The sequence below is a fragment of the Stenella coeruleoalba genome (genome assembly GCF_951394435.1).
Source record: "Stenella coeruleoalba genome assembly, chromosome: 2".
Lineage (NCBI taxonomy): Eukaryota > Metazoa > Chordata > Mammalia > Artiodactyla > Delphinidae > Stenella > Stenella coeruleoalba.
Genome location: NC_137147.1, coordinates 137,524,434 through 137,541,547, shown reverse-complemented (window position 1 = coordinate 137,541,547; position 17,114 = coordinate 137,524,434). Strand labels below are relative to the sequence as shown.

At 55.6% G+C, this 17,114-nt stretch overlaps 1 protein-coding gene across 5 annotated transcripts in view; it reads right to left on the bottom strand.

Moving 5' to 3' along the window:
- The window catches only part of TLE3 (TLE family member 3, transcriptional corepressor), a 49,057-nt gene extending 34,156 nt beyond the window's left edge, over window positions 1–14,901 (bottom strand). For 4 of the 5 annotated variants that reach the window (XM_079914564.1, XM_079914566.1, XM_079914565.1 and 1 more), the window contains exons 1-4: window positions 13,395–14,901; window positions 12,749–12,849; window positions 12,169–12,232; window positions 11,133–11,177 (exon numbers count right to left, since the gene is read on the bottom strand). In XM_079914564.1, the coding sequence (XP_079770690.1) occupies window positions 11,133–11,177; window positions 12,169–12,232; window positions 12,749–12,849; window positions 13,395–13,418 (234 nt within the window). In that variant the 5' untranslated portion in view covers window positions 13,419–14,901. Of the gene's footprint in view, window positions 1–11,132; window positions 11,178–12,168; window positions 12,233–12,748; window positions 12,850–13,394 lie in introns of those variants that run through there. The other variant, XM_079914568.1, reaches the window with a different exon arrangement.
- Window positions 14,902–17,114: the final 2,213 nt, after the last annotated feature.

Below are 17,114 nucleotides of genomic sequence, written 5' to 3'. Positions count from 1 at the left end.
GTGTAGATGGACCAGGGAAAGCCTTTTCAGATTACAGCTTCTCCCAACACTGCCCATTCATCCCAGGCGCGGAAGACCCCACCAACCCCCCCCAATCCCTCCCTCCCTCCCCTCAGATAACCCCCTGGTCCCCTCCCCCACCTTCCCAGACTCCACAGGCCAACTCCCGCCAGGAGGGAAAATTCTCAATTCATCCCTGTGGCGTTGCTATGGCAACCCCCAGCCACCTAATCCCCCTTGGAACATTATGCAAATCTCCCTTTGCCCCTCAACAGGCTGTAAAAGTCACATTACCCTTGCAGAGGCGGCTCGTTAAATTTTGGGAGTCTCCCTGTAAGGTCAGCGCTGTGACTTTTTAGGGACAGGGGTTCTCTGGGAAACCTGGGTGGTGGGAAGGGGAAAATGAGGTGTCGGGGAAGGAGCAGAAAACAGTCCCCTTTTACCCACCCCATCACTGAGTCCACAATCCAAGCGCGTGGCCCTTCCTTAGATTAAAAGGGTCAGAGGGGCCTCTCTTCCCCAGACAAGGATGGCAGGAATGGTGGCATTTCACAGGCCATAAAAATCAAGATCAGTTATTTAGAAACTTGCTTAAACGATCGGCTCCCTCTCAGACTGGCCCCCTCCCAAACCATCAGCACATTCAACATCTCATTTCACAGATGGAGAAAAGGAGGCCCAGAGAGGGCCCAGCTGCCCCAGGTCACACAGCAAGACAATGGCTCTGGAGCCAGAATTCCTCCCCCTCATCAAGGGTTCTAAACCAGGGCAGATTTTACTCCCCCAGGGACACTGGCAGTGTCTGGAGACATTTTTGGGTGTCACAACTGAAGTGGTGCTACTGGAAATTAGGAGGTAAAGGCGAGGGATGCTGTTTAATATCCCGGGGAGCCCAGGACAGCCCCACCACAGAGAATTATCTGGCCCCCAAACGCCAACGGTGCCCAGGTTGAGAAACCCCAGTCTACACGTCGCTGACACTCATGTTTCACCGAATTCTTAAAAAGCTTTGTCTGAGGACTTCCCAACACTGGAATCAAAGCCTTGATGTACAGGTGGGTCTGAGGGTGGGCCAGCGTGGAGACCACAGAAGACCACGCCTTGATGTGGCCTCTGGATAAAGGTCACTGGTCCAAATGAAACAAGCCGAGTTACCAGTTCTGAACCTGCCCCTGATCCACAGGGAGAGCGCAATCGGGTCACTGAACCTCTTGAAACGTCAGTGTTCCTACCGTTAGGCGGGGCTCCTGGTGTCCACCTTGTAGGGCTGGCATGTGGAGTCAACAAGTCACAAAGGAGAAAGGGCTCTGGGAAGTGTCACGACATGTGCAACACCAAGGAGCTGGTCCTCGCTCTCTCAGGCCTTGGCAACTTCGGGGACTGTCCCGCTGTGAGAACCCCCTGTTGAGGTCTCCCCACACACAAGGGAGGTACTGTGCTAAGCAGTTAGCATGCGTCATTCCACATCATCCTCAAAACACGCTCTGTAACTGCACAGTCCAATACATGAAGCCAGCGGCCATGCGTGGCTAGCTAACGTTAATTAAAGTTCAATTTGAAACTCAGTTCCTCGGTCACAGTAGCCACATTCCAAGGCTCAACAGCCGCACGTGGCTGGTGGCTACCGTACTGGACAATGAGACGGCCACTTCCACGACTGCAGAAAGTTCTATCAGGCAGTACCACTCTAACAGGTAGGCATTCTCACCATTCCCATTACAAATTCAAGTTCGCAGAGAGAAATGGCCTGTCCCAAGTCACACAGCCAGTAGATCCTAATCTAGGACTCAAACTAAGTTTGTATGACTTCCAAGCCTGTCTCCTAGCCACCAGGACAGGCCATCTCCCAGCTCCTGGTGCTCTGAACCTAACTTCCCAGGATGCCCCTTCGAGAGCCAACTGACTTCTGAGAGACCAACTCTGATTCCACTGGCACCTTCATGAAAAAGGGTTTATCAAAGACCCACCACCTGGAGGCCTGGGAAATGCCCAATGTTCCTACAGCACCAGAGGGGGATTAAGACAGGGACCTAGTCAGGGGGATAGCGAGGGAGAGCCAGGTGGAGATCCCTTGAGAAGTGGGGTGAGAACCAGGTAAGAGATTAGAGAGAAACCGGAAAAGGCTAAGAGAGAAGACCATCCACACACACACCCCACCACCGCCACCTTCAGGAGTTCCTGCAGGCTAGGTTCCCCGGTGCCACACACAGAGCGCCAGGTGACACGGAGACCAGCGTCAAGCCAACAGTGGGAGAACTGTGGCAGGGGGAGGGCAGCTCGGGGGCCCTAATGCTTCTCCTCGTTTCAGGCTGGCTTCATGGGGATACCGATTCTCTGGGATAAAGCGTGAGGTCCTAGGAGATGGGGCCATCAACCTCAACTCCTCCGGAGTCTTGCCCGAGGACTTCTGCTCTTAGGCAAAGCAAGATGGGCACTGGACTGAAGCACTTCCACGGGTAAGGCATCTCTGAGGAAGGGCCCCCTGCTCTTCTCAGAGTAAGGGTTTAAGGAAAGGCTAAAGCACCCACTGACTGATCAGCCCTGGCCCGCCCCCTACCTCCATCTGCCCGATCTCATGGGTACTCTCTTCCCACCAGGCTATTGAGCCCCTCATTCCAGACCATTTGGTATCACCGGCAGCTTCTCCCAGGCCCACGAGTCTGCCCAACCTCTTCCCGGGCAGGAAGTCTGATAGTCCGTGTGCCCCGCTTGCACCTCAGCTGGAGGATTGCCTCCCATCCCTTGCCCCCCAGACACACTAAACTGCCCCGCTCCGCCCTAGCAGATCTCACCACTGGTTCACAAAGCACGTGCCTGCCGGGATGCTCAGTTTCAGACCAGGAGCAGGACGGACCTGTGGAGGGCTCTCCCCTGAGAAGTGTTTGGGGACTGGGTAGAGGCCCTTTGTCACAAAGTCCTCACCTCCTGGCTGGGTGGTATAGGAGTCTAAAACAGAAACCTCCCCAGCCAGCCAGGCAGGAAGAGTCCCCTGCCCTGCCCCCAGGTTGCAGGACTGGTGGAAAGAACTCTTTCCGCCTCTGAGGGAAGATGTACCCTCCCAGTACAAACGAAAGAAAAAGTTCTCATTCGGAATTAAGGGGGAAGAAAAAAAGTCGAAGAGCTGTGAACAATGGTTATCAAGGATTTAAAAGGGCAATGAGATAAGGCCCCAACACTTGGAACTCCAGGCCCAAATAGATAGCTGAGGAATGACAGGCAGCGTTTACTAATTTACCTCCAAGCCATTAACCCTTGCCTCCTGCTACTCGGGTGCTCCCCTCCTGCTACTCGGGTGCTCCCGTAATCCAAATTCAGCATGGTTTCCCTGGTTCTTCCCCATTCCTTATTCCGCCCCCCCATATCTCTGCTTTATCATCTTTCCCCAACTATCTCGTTCCTCACCCCCCTCCCTTTCTTCTCCTCTCACACATCAACTGTCCTGTCATGTGAGACGGGAAAAAAAAATGGTTAAGCCTATCAAAGACACGTTATAATACAGGTTTATGGCACATATTTCTTCCTACCAGCACGACTTTCGCAACCACAGGCCTCTCTCAGAAACCTGAGAACGCCTGGTATCCTTCCCAGAAGGTCCGTGACGCTATCCAGGGTCAGGAAGACCCCCAGACCGGAACATACAGTCCCGGAGTCCCCAACAAAATGCACACTGTGCACCCGGTACGGGCTCAGGGGCCTCCGTGAATGCAGAATGGTCTCGTCCCTCAGGGCGCCCAGAGCCTCCACACCGCTCTCCTCCCCTCTTAAACCCAGCCCCAGTTTAAGAACACAGCCCTGCGGGCTTCCCTGGTGGCGCAGCGGTTGAGAGTCCGAGCGGGTTCGTGTCCCGGTCTGGGAGGATCCCACATGCCGCGGAGCGGCTGGGCCCGTGAGCCATGGCCGCTGAGCCTGTGCTCCGCAACGGGAGAGGCCACAGCAGTGAGAGGCCCGCGTACCGAAAACAATAAAGAAATAAAAATAAAGAAAAGAACACAGCCCTGTGGCACCCTTAAGTATACAGGTCATCTTCACACGCCAGGCCTTTCGTGCCAGGCTCTGATGCTTTCCTCCTGGTGTGTGTGTGTCCTGGAGCCAAATGCCTGCGAGTTTAGGTTTCTAAGGTGAAAATGTCTAATCTGCTCTGCAAACAATCAAGTGCTACAGAAATACGAAAGGCTACATTATTATAATCTACAGTATCTGGTAGATCAAATTTTCACTGTATCCTTGATGAAGGCTTTCCCCTGGGATTATCTGGAGATGGCGGCAGCTGCCCCAGCACCCCGCCTGTGTCACTCACGTGGCAGGTGAATGAAACGGGGCGCCTCTGAGAGGACAGGGCAACGGGCACAGCCAGACCCAACCCCAAAGGGGCTCCCCTGGAATCTCAGCCCCACTCCTGGGAACTTGGTTCTTCCTTCACCCTTCAAAGCACGCAATTGGTCAGGGGAAGTTCTGGTGACAGCAAGCGAAGGGAGCCTCTTCCTAAAAGGTTGTTGAACCTTCAAAGTCATGACATCACTGGGGTGAAGGGGAGGGAGGTCTTTGTTCTCAGGCAGAATCTTCAGGGCTGAGTACATGGGTCCCCTGGCTCATCCCAAGCTGGGATGAACCTCCCCTGAAGAAGGCAAGTCCCTGACCACCCCATCCTCACGATTTCCGGAGGGGCCTCTGCAGAAGAACGGCCTCCTGGAATCTGATTTGAGGGACTTCGAGGCCCCTGATCTGACTCCCCAAAGGCTGACCCCTCCCCCGTCAGATGGCCTCTGCCTGCACATCCACGGTGACAAGGTGACAGTTTGGAAGCCTGCTCGCTCCACCCACATGCTCACCAGTGCAACAGCCCTAGCAAACAAAAGAACTCAACATCACTGCTGGGGAGAACTGCAACGCCCCCATTATCTCCTCCAGAAGACCCTCGGGGGCGGCACCAAACCTTACTTCTGTGGCAGCAGGAAATTCCTCCCCTTCCCTAAGTTTCCCCTTAGCCTCAACCTGAGAAGGAACATTTCTTTTGAAAGGCAAGAGAAAAGCAAAAGCCAAGGGAGAAAAGCAAAGAGAGAAGGGGAGAGAAAGCATCTTGGCTGTGATCTTGAAAACAAGATATTGTCCCTTTAAGCATATAAAAACAAGGCCCTTGAGTGCGCAGTTCTCACTCTGGTACACAATTATGGGTGCTTTCAGCTGTCTAGCACTACTTCAAGTGCTCTCTTAAACCAGACTGTCAATGGCATGTTGAAAGCTATTTTGCCGGCTGCTATCATTAATAGCAAAGTGGAGAGCTGGGCTGATGAGAATTAAATATGGGGGAGGGGGCGGGTCATAACCAGTCATTACAGAATTACCAATATGAGCAGGAAGACAATGCCACTTTGGGGAGTAAAGTTCAAACCAGCAGATGACGGTGGGGAAGCAGGCCACAGACTGCAGCAAGTGGCCCCCCGGCCCGGCCCGGCAGATGGACCTGGGCCAGCCCTGGAGAGCCATCTGGGGACCGAAGAGCCACGGAGCGGCGAGTGTGAGAGCAGAGAGGCCTTGGAGATCGCTTTGCTGCAACATGTCACCACCTCACCTCCTGTCCCAAGTGGAGTCGCCCCTCCCCGCCCCGTTCCCAAGACTTGTGGACTTGTGGCTTCCGGGACACACCTGGCTGCCTTTCCAAGCACTGCTGCTGCCACCCCCGGAGGAGCCTCCACTGGCGGCTCCTGCCTAACGAATGCGGCCCTCCCTTTAAGACGAGGCTCAAGTAACAGCCCTTCGGTGTAGTCTTCTCTGACCCGACTCCCCTTTCCCAGGAAGGATGAGCCCTTCCGTCCCGGGGGCTCCTCCGTTAGTACTTACTTCACTGCATTGCAATGACTTATTTAGATGCCCGACTCCCCCGTGGAGGGAAGGGTGTCTGTGGAACAAGCCCCAGACCACACCCGGGACACCCCAGGCCCCTAATAATCATTTTGGGGATCAGTCCAACCCCCTCATCTGACTGATGGAGAAACTGGATGGTGAGCGGTAGGAAGCAGTAGGAGGAAGCCTGCAGAGCCGGCGGCCAGCCCGCAACGAACAACCCCCATCTCGACTCACACCCTCTGACTGCCCAGTAATTCTGAGCAAAGGAGAAGCAACGTGTTCACTGAGCACCCAATATGTGCTAAGTGCACGTAGGAGTCCTGAGCAGAGGGGCTTGCCCCCCAGCTATGGGGGTGTAGGAGGACCTCCGGCATGCAGATCGCAGCAGGGCACCACACTGAGGTCCAGCCTGATCACCTTTTTGCCCCTGGCATCCCAGGATTTTGTACAAACGGGATGGAAAAACATTTTCCCCCCACGCAGGAAGGAAAAGGGAATTCATCCCTTGGCTGACTCACTCCTACACCAAAAAAGGAAACAAAGGGCCTCTGACCTAGGCTAGACCCTTCCTGTCCGAGCTGGGGAAGGAGGAAGCTACAGACAGAAAGAAGAGCTCCGTGCCCTCCAGGAGCTCCTGGTCCAGCAGGATTCACGGAGAGTCTTCAGTAAGGAGCCAGGTCCCCATCTAGGACCAGTTTCCTTGATCGGAGGGTAAACACAGGGACCATGTGCCCATCTCCCAGGTCATTTCAGTGATCAAATGGACGAGAAGGAAAAGCGCAAGGAAAGCACACAGACCCTCGCTCTGACAACTCCATCAGCAAGAAGGAAGAGGGGGTCCCGAGAAGGCTGGTGTGAGATGCAGTCTTGGGGGCCTGGGAGGCAGGCTCCTCCTAGGTGGACAGGACAGGGTGAAGGGAGCTTGGAGCTTGGTGGACCCCAAACTGGAGCAAGGCAGGCACCCCAGGCCAGCATGACTAGAGGAGAGACTGTTCCAGAGAAAAGCGACAAGGCAAGAAAGTCAGAAGGAAATCAGGACGTAGAGCGGTTCCCGGATGCCAGCATTCTGACCGAAATAAATGATACTCAAAGGTTTTTTTCTTAGCTCGACTCAGATGCCACACAAACAGGCACCGCCCTAGTAGGAAGACCCACGTCCCCTTCAATTTCAGTGCTCCACCTTCTCCTCACCAAGACGGACCTGATTCCTGGGCAGGGTTCTGGTAACCTCACCACCTGCTGGCCCCCTCTGGCCACACACACCTTCACAGCAGCCACAAAACTTCAAGCTGTTATCCCTAGAGGTCTTCCAGCCCAAGCCCCTTTTTATGTAGGTGTGAGGACCCAGAGAAGGGCAATGACAAATGAAGATGTCCCATCTCCATCTTCAGCCACGTTCATGGCCACCCCCATCCTTAGATGAAAGTCACAGGTTTTATCACTTTACCTTACCTGTGACCCTTACCTCTGGGATTGCTAGTTATGCATTGTGTTCATTACTAGGCGCACTGAATCACTGGTTGTGCAAATAGCTAGCGGTTCAGAAGAGCACCCTGGGCGGGCAGAGATGATTCATCTGATATGGTTATAGAACCAGAAATGCGGGACTTTGGCGTTGCCAAGTTTGTGGCCTTAGCCTCCTGAGATAACGCAGAAAGAAGCAACAATAATTAAAGACACAGAGTGCTATTAGTTAGTAAATAAGCACTCTCGTTTCTTGAGTTTTGCTAAGAGACCTGGGGTCAGGAGGAAAAGTGGCAGCGGCAGTTCCTCTGCTAACATGGGGCTGGATACCTCGGCTCCCCTGCCTGGGCCTCAGTCTCCTCATCTGTGACTTGAAAGGTCTGCAGGAGATGCCAAAGGGCTCTCCCAGTTAGAACAGAAAGTTAGAAGAAGTGTTGCTCAGTGACAGAAAAGTGGGGGCATGACACTGTCCCCAAGTCAAAAGGCCTCTGGTGCTCTTCTAAAACCTTAGCGCTCACCAGCAAGGGGTGAAAAGAAGGCCTGCCCCAGCTTCTCAGGGCACCAGTGCCTCAAACCCAATGCACTACGATCGCTCTGGAGGGCTTGTTTCTACGCTGGCGATTTGTGGCTGACACCCGAGAGCTTCAGCCTCTGCGGGAACAAGATGGGAACTGACGAGCTGGCCAGCCATCATCACCTCCCCGGCCTTGCTGAATCACCCTTGACATCCTGCCTGGAAGTAGAGGCTTGGAGGAGGTGGGTGACCTCTCGAAATCTCGGGCCAGGCCCATGATGCTGTAACCTCTGCTTTGCCACAATGAGGGAGGGAGGGGAGGAGAAACCATTTACTGCTTCTCTGGGATCTGACAGCTTGGAAAAAGAACGGAGAGGGAGACAGAGAAACAGCTAGGAAAGGAGCCAGCCACCGTGAGTTTAACCTCTCGGTAGAATAAAAACGGGCTGGACGCACCTCATCAGCTGCCCTCTGTCAATACTCAGGCCCATCTGGTAGAACCTGAGGTTCCCAACTAATAGGCGTTTCCCACAGAGCCAGCAAACGGCTTTTGAAGAAAATATGTGGGGGTGCTGGTAAGAGGTGTGTGTGTGTGTGTGTGTGTGTGTGTGTGTGTGTGTGTGTGTGTGTGTGTGTGTGAGAGAGAGAGAGAGAGAGAGAGAGAGAGAGAGAGAGAGAGAGAGAGAGAGAGAGAGAGGAAGAGCGGGAGCACGCAGGCTGAGGACTGCCACACTCCCCAAGGTGCTAGCTCTGGAGAGCAGCCATTATATAAAAGTACAGACAGTCCCCGCCCCCCCGCCCCCCCCCCCCAGCTTCAAGATGAAGAATCCAGCCTGTTTGTTCCAGGCAGATGTAATCACACGAACAGTCAAGTCTAGAGGGCAGGACACTGCATGAATAATTCAAGCACTCCAGTCACTCGATTGTGTGTGCAGATAAAACACCAGTCAACCGCTAAACAGGTCAGCTGATAAACTTGTTTGCTCAGGCCTAACCACCATCCGCCAAATGCACCCAAGACCCACACTACAATTAGTGGCCGGTTTTCTTCTGCAGAACCCTTGCATGCCTAGGGAGTGGCCAGCCCCAGGAGGTCAGGGCTGCATTTCTCAGTGCAGGGTTTCTTCACCTCCTTGCCTCTTTGTTCCTACACAGCCACCGGGCGATTGCACCCAACTCAGAGATTGCCATAAAACCGGCAAAGGCACTGAACTCAGAGCACGGAACACTCCCGCTGGGAAGCAAGTGGGAGCTGAGGCTGGAAGGCAAAGGTGAGTGGCAAACAGAGTAAAGCCCTGTTTAGAAGCCAGAGGCCCAGATTTGAGTCCTAGGTCTGCCCTCCTCGCCTCCCCGAAGCCTCAGTTTCCTCGCCTACAAAAAGAGGGCAAAGAATACATCTATCTGCCTCTGGCAGCTGACAGGATTAAATGAGACCATGTCGCCAAACCTCAGGCATTCTCCCCCTAAGAACCTGGTTTGGGGACTGGCCAGAAGTCCCAGATGCACACAGCTGCTCCTTATGCAAACCCCACCACTCAATGTGCTAGGAAGGCGAATAACTCTTCCTGGGTTCAGAGTGTCCCCAGGACTCCAGGGACAGCTTCACTCCACCAGCCGAGGTGGATTCTTTGTGCCAAAGAACCAGCCACTCACAGACGCGGGGAACAACACCCATGCAGACCTCGACGTGCAACGACATATTACACCTTAACCACGAAGCTCTTAGAAGAACGGCTGCTGTAACTTTTAAACCTGGGTGCAATTACCCTGTTCAATTTAAACACACCCAAGATACCAAGCGCTGAGAACAAAAAAAGAGGGGGTGGAGAAAGGGATGAGGTTGCATCCTGCATAAGAGCCCAAGGCCCTTGAACACCTGGGACCCCGGTTGCACTGCACACATTCTTACTGGACCAGTCAGACCCAGTCAGTCCCACCTGAAGTTGGGCAGTCTCTAGCCCCGACTCCCGAGGAGAGACAGCTTTACTTACAAAGTGGTGTCTGTTTACAGTTCCTGTGGGTCAAGAAGTAAAAACCTGGTAGCCTTCATGTGCCTCCCCAGATTCCTCAACAAACTCAGGTCCCTTTCTGGCTGCCCTTCACCCAACACTGGGGTTCCCTCCAGGAGGGGAAAGGAAACTAGATTCCAAAGACTCTGTGCGAAGCCACTGGAGTGGGCAGACAGGAATCCACAAGCATTCCAGAGGTCACCTGCCCTGGGTCCTGCCCCCTTAAAGAGCGAAGTTTAAACCTTGTAAACCACTGTTCACTTAGAGCAGAAAGTCCATTCAAAGCACGGTCAACGAAGACTAGAATAAGTCAACAGTCTCCTGGGATTTCAAGAACACCAATTGTTACAGAGAACCACCACCGGCCTGCGCCATTTCTCCTTGCCAAGTCAATGCTAATCACTGGCCAGGCCAAATTATAGGCGGCCTCTCCTCGGAAAACAAATACACAAACGGGCCTCTCCCACAGCCCAGCCCGGCACCCAGGATGAGTTACTGATATGCAGCAAGATAAAGGTGTTTGTATTCGCCCGGTCTGAGGTATACTGTTATTAGAAAAGTGACAATACGGGGTAGTTTACATATCCATCGCACACTAGCTAAACTGGTTTGACTTCAAACCAGGATTTCAAAGCTGAGCTCAACCCCCAGCCATCTCAGAAGTCCTGGCGAGGCTGCCCCAGGCTCGTTACTTCACCTCTCGGCTTCATCTTCCTTCCCCGAAAAATGGGAAAGGCTGTGGCCGCCTTCACATTAAGATGGAGATAAAAGAATTGCCTCATATACGTAAGGCATTGGGCTGTATTTCATTCTGGCTTTATATTTTTAAGCAGTTGGTGGCTTGTTCCCTTAAATTTTGACAGCTCAGCCTGGCTTTTAAGACTCTTGAAGTTTAATCTCATCAAGGCAGAACATATTTTTGTACACACACACACACACACACACACACACACAAACTCTCCTGCCTTTCCTCTTGAAAATTTTACATTAAAACAGGTAGCAGCCAGCTACCTCTGGGTTTCAGGAGTTTGTAAGGAACAAGTTTCCTTTGGCTCCTTCCTCCTCCACCAAGATCCAACACCAGGACAAACTTCACAAGCTCGGACACTAGAAGCTCAACGTGTCCAAGAAATCAGCCAAGCCTCAAACCCTGCCTGTCAAGGGCTGGATCCATTCACTCTTCAAGGAGGAGGAGAAGGAACAGAAGAACGAGGCTCATTTTCAAACAGGAGGAGCCATTTTTAAACATCTGTGGATTAGGTAAAAATTTTAAAACTAGACATGAACGGTAAAGCACTTACCTGCTTGTGCATTTCAATGTTCAATCCATAGGACATCTCGTAGTACTAAAAGTAAAAGTAACGGCCGTTAATGCACAACACCGAAGTCTGTTTGTGTTCCACAGTGAGCTTTGGGGAAGCTTTCGGCCAAATGATACTTTTATGATACATCTGCTAAAGAAGTTTAAGTCAAAGCCCAAAGCCGGCTATAAAGGGGCTGCAGAGCTGAAGACCGGCTCATGAGTGCTGTTCTCACTGCAACAGAACATCCTATACGCAAAGTATTATGAAGAGCGGGGCCCTCCCTCCCACCAGCCCTGCCTGTGCCATATATCCTGTTTATACAAGGTTCTAGTTCAACAAGGAATCGTGTGTACACTGGGACCCTCTTGTCCTCTGAGAGTTATTTAGCAATGTGTCGAAGGCCTCTTATGTGCAAAGCAGCGCAGGGAGCCTCACTTAAGGACCTCCGGTGCCTTCCTCACCAACAGAAGATTTAAACTTGCTGGAATAGACACTGGGAAAAGGGCGGACGTCTACACACTGTCCCAGGGCCTTTAAGGTTCTCAGTTGGGGGATCCCTGAGTGTACAGTGGAGGCAAACGCCTGTAAAAGGCTCCTCCACTGTCAGAAACCCCCGGAGAAAGGGGGTAGGCGGGGGGGCCTTACGCCCCACTCTGGCTAGATCCCAGGGCTGCAGAGCAGTGAAGTTTTCAAACACTCCCAGGAGATCTCTAAGAGAGATTTTTATCCAACCCTGACATAGGCTGATCCAACCCTATCTTACTAGCCAAGATAAGACAACCAGCCCTCTGGGAAACCTTCAAAACACAAATTAATGGGGCACAAAGGAAGTGCACAAGTGCTTGGCCTGGGGTTTGGGTTTCTCTTTCTGCCCCTCCTCTCACCCACCCTCCTCCAAGTGGCCGGGCTATGGGAGGCTGGTGAAGGGTCAGAGGGCACACTCGGATTACACCCGCTCCGGGGCTGCCCGGCGGAGGCCGGTCAGGGGACCCGGCTCCAGGCTCCCCAGGCCCACGCCGCCCCGGCCTCTCACCATCACATAATGGCGCTGCATCTCCGTCTTCTCGTTCGCCAGCTTGTCGTATTCCACTTTGAGGCTGCGAGGGCAGAAGGAGCCGGCTCAGACTTGGCGCCTGCACAGCCTCCTCCGACGCCCCAACCCAAGGGCCTCTGGGAGCCACTCTGTCACTTTCCTGACACCCTACCCCCGGGGGGAACCCCTTATCCCGCAGCCTCTGGGGGAGGGGGACTTGGGTCCCCGACACGCGGAGATGGAGTGAAACAACTTGAAACTTCCCGCGGCCGAGAGAGTGGACTTATCCGAGCCGCGGGGGGGGCGGGACCCCGACGCTCGCTCGCGACCCCCAGAACCCGGAGCGAGCCGGCTCGCGACCCGAACCCTCACCCTGGGGGCGGCGCAGGGAGCCGGGAGGCTCTGCCGGCAGCAAAGGGTTAAGGCGCCGCGCTCGGAAAGGGGAAACAAAAGGAAGAGGCCCGGACTGCCCCGCCGCCCCGGGGTCGGGGGCCCGCTCGGTCCCCTAGGGGTGGTGGCAGGAGCTGCGGCGGAGACGCCCCCGCCCCGCCAGCCCCGGGGCGGCCCCCACTGGCCTTACCTGTGATATTGAGCTTGCAGGAACTGGAATTCGTCTTTGATCCTGTCACAAGACTCAGCCACCGTGAATTTAAATCCCGGCTGCCCGGGTTGATGGGGAGCCTGAAGCCGGCGAGGACAAGACAGCGGAGGGGCGGGGGCGTCAGACCCGGCTCCAAGCTGCCCAGACCCCTCACTGGCTTTCCCCGTTCTCCCCCCGCACCTCCCCCACCCACCCACCATAGGGGCCGCCCTCACAGCCCAGCACCTTTCCAGCAAGTTTCTCAGCTCCCCGACGGGGCGGGGGGGGGACGGGGGGCTAACCTCTCCCTATTGGCCGCGGGGCTCCCATCCCTTTCACGAAGGGGCTCCCATTCCCTTCTGGGGCGGGGGAGACACAACGAGTGAGTTGGGATACTTAGGCGAGGGGGCGGAGGACAGCGTGAAAACAGTTCCCCAGGACGACTGGCAGCCCCCCACGCCATTAGGGCGGAATTAACCTCCTCTCGTAACGGCGCCCCCCCATCCCATCCCCTTTGTGTGAGCGCGCGCGCGCACACACGCACACACTATAAAGGTAGCAACAAGCAAAATGGAGGTGCCAGATAAACTGCCTCGTTTACCCTCCCATGATAGATGCTTAAATAAACCGAATTGCAATTACTCACCGGATGTCTGCCTTGCGGATACATGGCAGGGAGGGGTCGTGATTCCGAGAGCGTGGAAGCGCCGAGAGCCCGGGCAGGGGAGATGCGGGGGAGGGGGGAGCCAAGCCCGAGCGGGGGGCGGCCGGGAAACCGAGAGCTCGTCCCCGGCCCCCCCAGCCCGCTCTCACACCGAAATCCCAGAGTCGGGCGCCCGCCCCAAGCGGAGACAAAGAGCCGCGAAGCAGGCGGCAAAGTCGTCGGCGGGCGCCGAGGCCGGGCGGCGGGCGCGGGCTTTGTGCACCTAGGGCTCGGCGGGCTGTGGCCGGCCGCCTTCCCCCCGCTGCGTGGAGCGCGTCAAAGCCGGGGGCTGAGCGGACATCGTCGTCTACCCGGCGGGTCCGGCGCGGGGTCCCGAGGTTAGGGGGCCCCTCCTGGGGCAAGCGCGGGCGCCCTCCGGTTCACTCAGCGCGTCGCGCCAGGAGGGAGGTGCGCCGGGGCAGCCCCAGCATCCGGGGCGCGCGGGTCCGATCCCAGGGGCGGCTCTCGGCGAGAAGAGGAAGGAGGCAGGCACCGGGGTGGCGGCTTGGGGCCGCAGGAGTGCCGGAGGGTGAGGGCGGGAGCCCGGCGCGGGCGCTTCGACCCCCCCCCCCCCCGGAGAAGAGAGCCTGCTGTTCTGTCTGTTACTGCCGCCGCCGCTGCAAGCCCTTCCCAGGGCCGAGGAGGAAACTCCGGGCTCAGTAGGTGGGAATCAACCACCCTGGCATCCTAACTCCAGCAGGCACAGGAAGCCGCATCAAAGGGGTCCTCGCTGCTCCCTGCTTGAGCGCCGAGTCCCCAGCGAGGAGCGCTCGGTGCCGCCACCGCCGCCTCGGAGCGCGCAGGCAGGAGAGCGCTGGAAGGGAGAAGCAGCCCGAGACCGGGGAGCTCTGTGGCTTCCTTCCTTCCCCTCGGCTCGGCTCTCCTCTCGCGCCCCGACAATCCCCCCAAACACACACACACGCACACACACACACACACACTCGCACCAAAAAAAGTGCCCCGGACCTGCGGATACCACACACAGACAGGCGAGGGAGACGAGCACGAGGTCTGAACTGCCGCGAGAGCAGTTCCAAATAGGGACTGAAAAGTAACAAAATAATGTGGCAGCTTCGCCCAGCGCTGGCCAATGGGAGCGCGGGGCCCCCACGTGGGGCTGCCAGACTCGGCCTGCGACTGGGCGCCGCCGGGCGCGACGTCACAATGCCCTCTTGTGTCTAAAACTATGCATGAAAAGTAGCAATCAGGCCCTACCCGCTGGTGACTTTCGCATGGGAGTGAAAAACAGCGCTCCTCAGATCAGGAATTAACCGAAAGACATATAATAAATAGATATATATTATAGTCCTGGGCTGCTAGGGTTTTTTTCCCCTCCTCTCTTTTTTTTTTCCCACGATCTACTAGCAAATAATTATTTGGCGGGAGGGGGAAAGAGGGAAGACAGAGGAATAATAAAAGAAAAAAAAAGCTGTACAGTCCTCAAAACCTGTGGCTGGTAGTAACGTATCAGTTTATTCTGCAGTGGCGGCAAACGATACCTCCCTCTAATCCCATTAGGTCTGCAAAGCAGCCCAATTAGATACTATAAAACAAACAAAATCACTTTGTCACTTTAATGTTTTCACAAGATTTCGGACTGATAAAGTGGTGGTCCCAAAGTTGCCCCCCACCTTAAAAAATTTGCTCGGAACTGAGGGTGTCCCCTTCTTTACGCCTTCTCCGGCCCACCCCCGACCCCACGGCCCCCAGCTTTTCTTCTTTGTTCATGTCCTTCTTTTCAGAAAGCCAAATAAACAGCCTCTTTGATGTGCGGCGGTTGCCCCCGAGAAGTCGGAGGAACTCTAGCTTGGCGGGCACCGCAGACGGAAGAGCCCGACTCCCGCAGACACCCTGCTCAGTCCACGCTGTCCCCACACGGGGCTCCTTCCCGGTGGAGACGGCTACGCCCTCGCCGCAGCTGCTCACTGAGAGCCAGGGCCAGGGAAGCGAAGTCGGGAATGCGGTGGCGGCCTGGCCTCACCACGGCCCGGGAGCTCCGAGTTCCGACCCGGTTTCCTCAGCCTGCCCTCGGCAGTGTCACCGCGTCGGCGCAAACCTGCGGAGCGGCGCGTGTGCGAGCCTGTGGGCGTCTCGGCCGCCAGCCTCGACGCCCCGCGAGGCGAAGACGCTCATCCGCCCCCGCGCACTCCTCTCCTACCCCGCCGCCGCGCCTCCGGGACTCCCCGCGCGGTCAAACAGGCCGCTCGACAACGGGGGCCAGTTTGCCCGCACAGCGATAGCCTCCACCTCTGGTGCTCGGGGTTACGTCAGGGCAGACGGGCCTGGGGGACGCGGCCCTCGAGAGGCTGGGAAGCTGGAAGGGCAGCGTCCCAAAGCCCACGGGCACCGCCGGGTGGGCGGGCCCAGGTGGGCCCCCGGACCCTCCCCTCCAGCATCTCCGCGAACCCGCATGCACCCCGGGGCCGTCGGCGGTCCCCGGATCTATATTTTCTCCTCATTAGGAGCTGGAGTTCGCTTTTGCATCTTAATGAGGAGCTGAGAGCGAGCGGGCGCTCGGAGGCCGGTGCGATGGGAGTTACACGTGAACACCCGCCTCGGAGTTGAACCTCCCCGCGTCCGTTCCGGCCGCCAGCCCCGAACCGTGCTCCTCTCTTCATTTATTTATTTTCCTAAATAAAAACATAAATCGTGTGCGGCACGCACCGAAGGGCGGGGGAGGAGAAGCCCGGCTCAACAGATGCGAGCATCTGGCCGCAGCATTCATTAGACACAAAATGGCTCCGCTTTGGAGCTTCCTTCCCCCTCCCCCTTCTCTGCCCTCCCCTCTACGTCACGGGTGGGCGCACCCGCTTCCCACCCGCCCCGCCCCTTTCTCGCCCCTGTCCCCACGTGGGGGTCGCCGACCCCTCCCCCGATCAAGGCCCGAAAGGCCAATCAGAGACGGCTGATGGGAGTCTCTGTTACCGATTGGTGAAGCTGCCGAGCGCTGTCAGTCCGAGACCAAGGCTGTCAGTCAAAACCACGCGGGGTGGGGGAGCGCTGACAAATGCCGAGGCTTCTGAGCCTCCCGCTTGCAAATAGTGCTTGGAATGGCTGCTTAATTAGCTTTGAATGGCTTTTCCTTCCAGCTCAAACAATCTGTCACTACCATGTGGTATAAAGGAGCCATGCATAAAAAAGTAAGCAGAGGCTAAATATCAATTTGATTTTGTGTATCAAAGGAATATTTTATTTTTCTCCCTAGTAATGAAACGTATCAATTTAAATAATAAAAGGTAAAAACACACACACACACACCAAAGAAAAGAAAAAAAGAAAAGAAAAAAAGAAAGAAAAAGGAAAAAAGCCAAGCTCCACGGTTCTCCGACTCCTGTGCAAGCCTGAAACAGGTAATTTCTACGGCCCACGTTCAGGAGGAAGCCTGAAGCTTCCCCCCACACTCCCCCCACTTTTAAACTTGCATTAAGTGTTCTGTTGTCGTCCAGAAGTCTAGAAAGAGTGATGGGGGAGGGGTGGCAATGTAAAAGGAGGTGGGGACGGGGAAGGGGGCAAACTTTAAAGGGAGCTCTTTGAAGCTGCTAATCAAAGTGGAGGGGGGGTTTAAGACCCCATAAACTGGGGCTCCCGCAGCAGGTCTCGATTTGGGAGCTGAGAGAAGAGAGGGGGAGAGCGAGTGTGCGTCTCGCCCGGATTTATTAAACA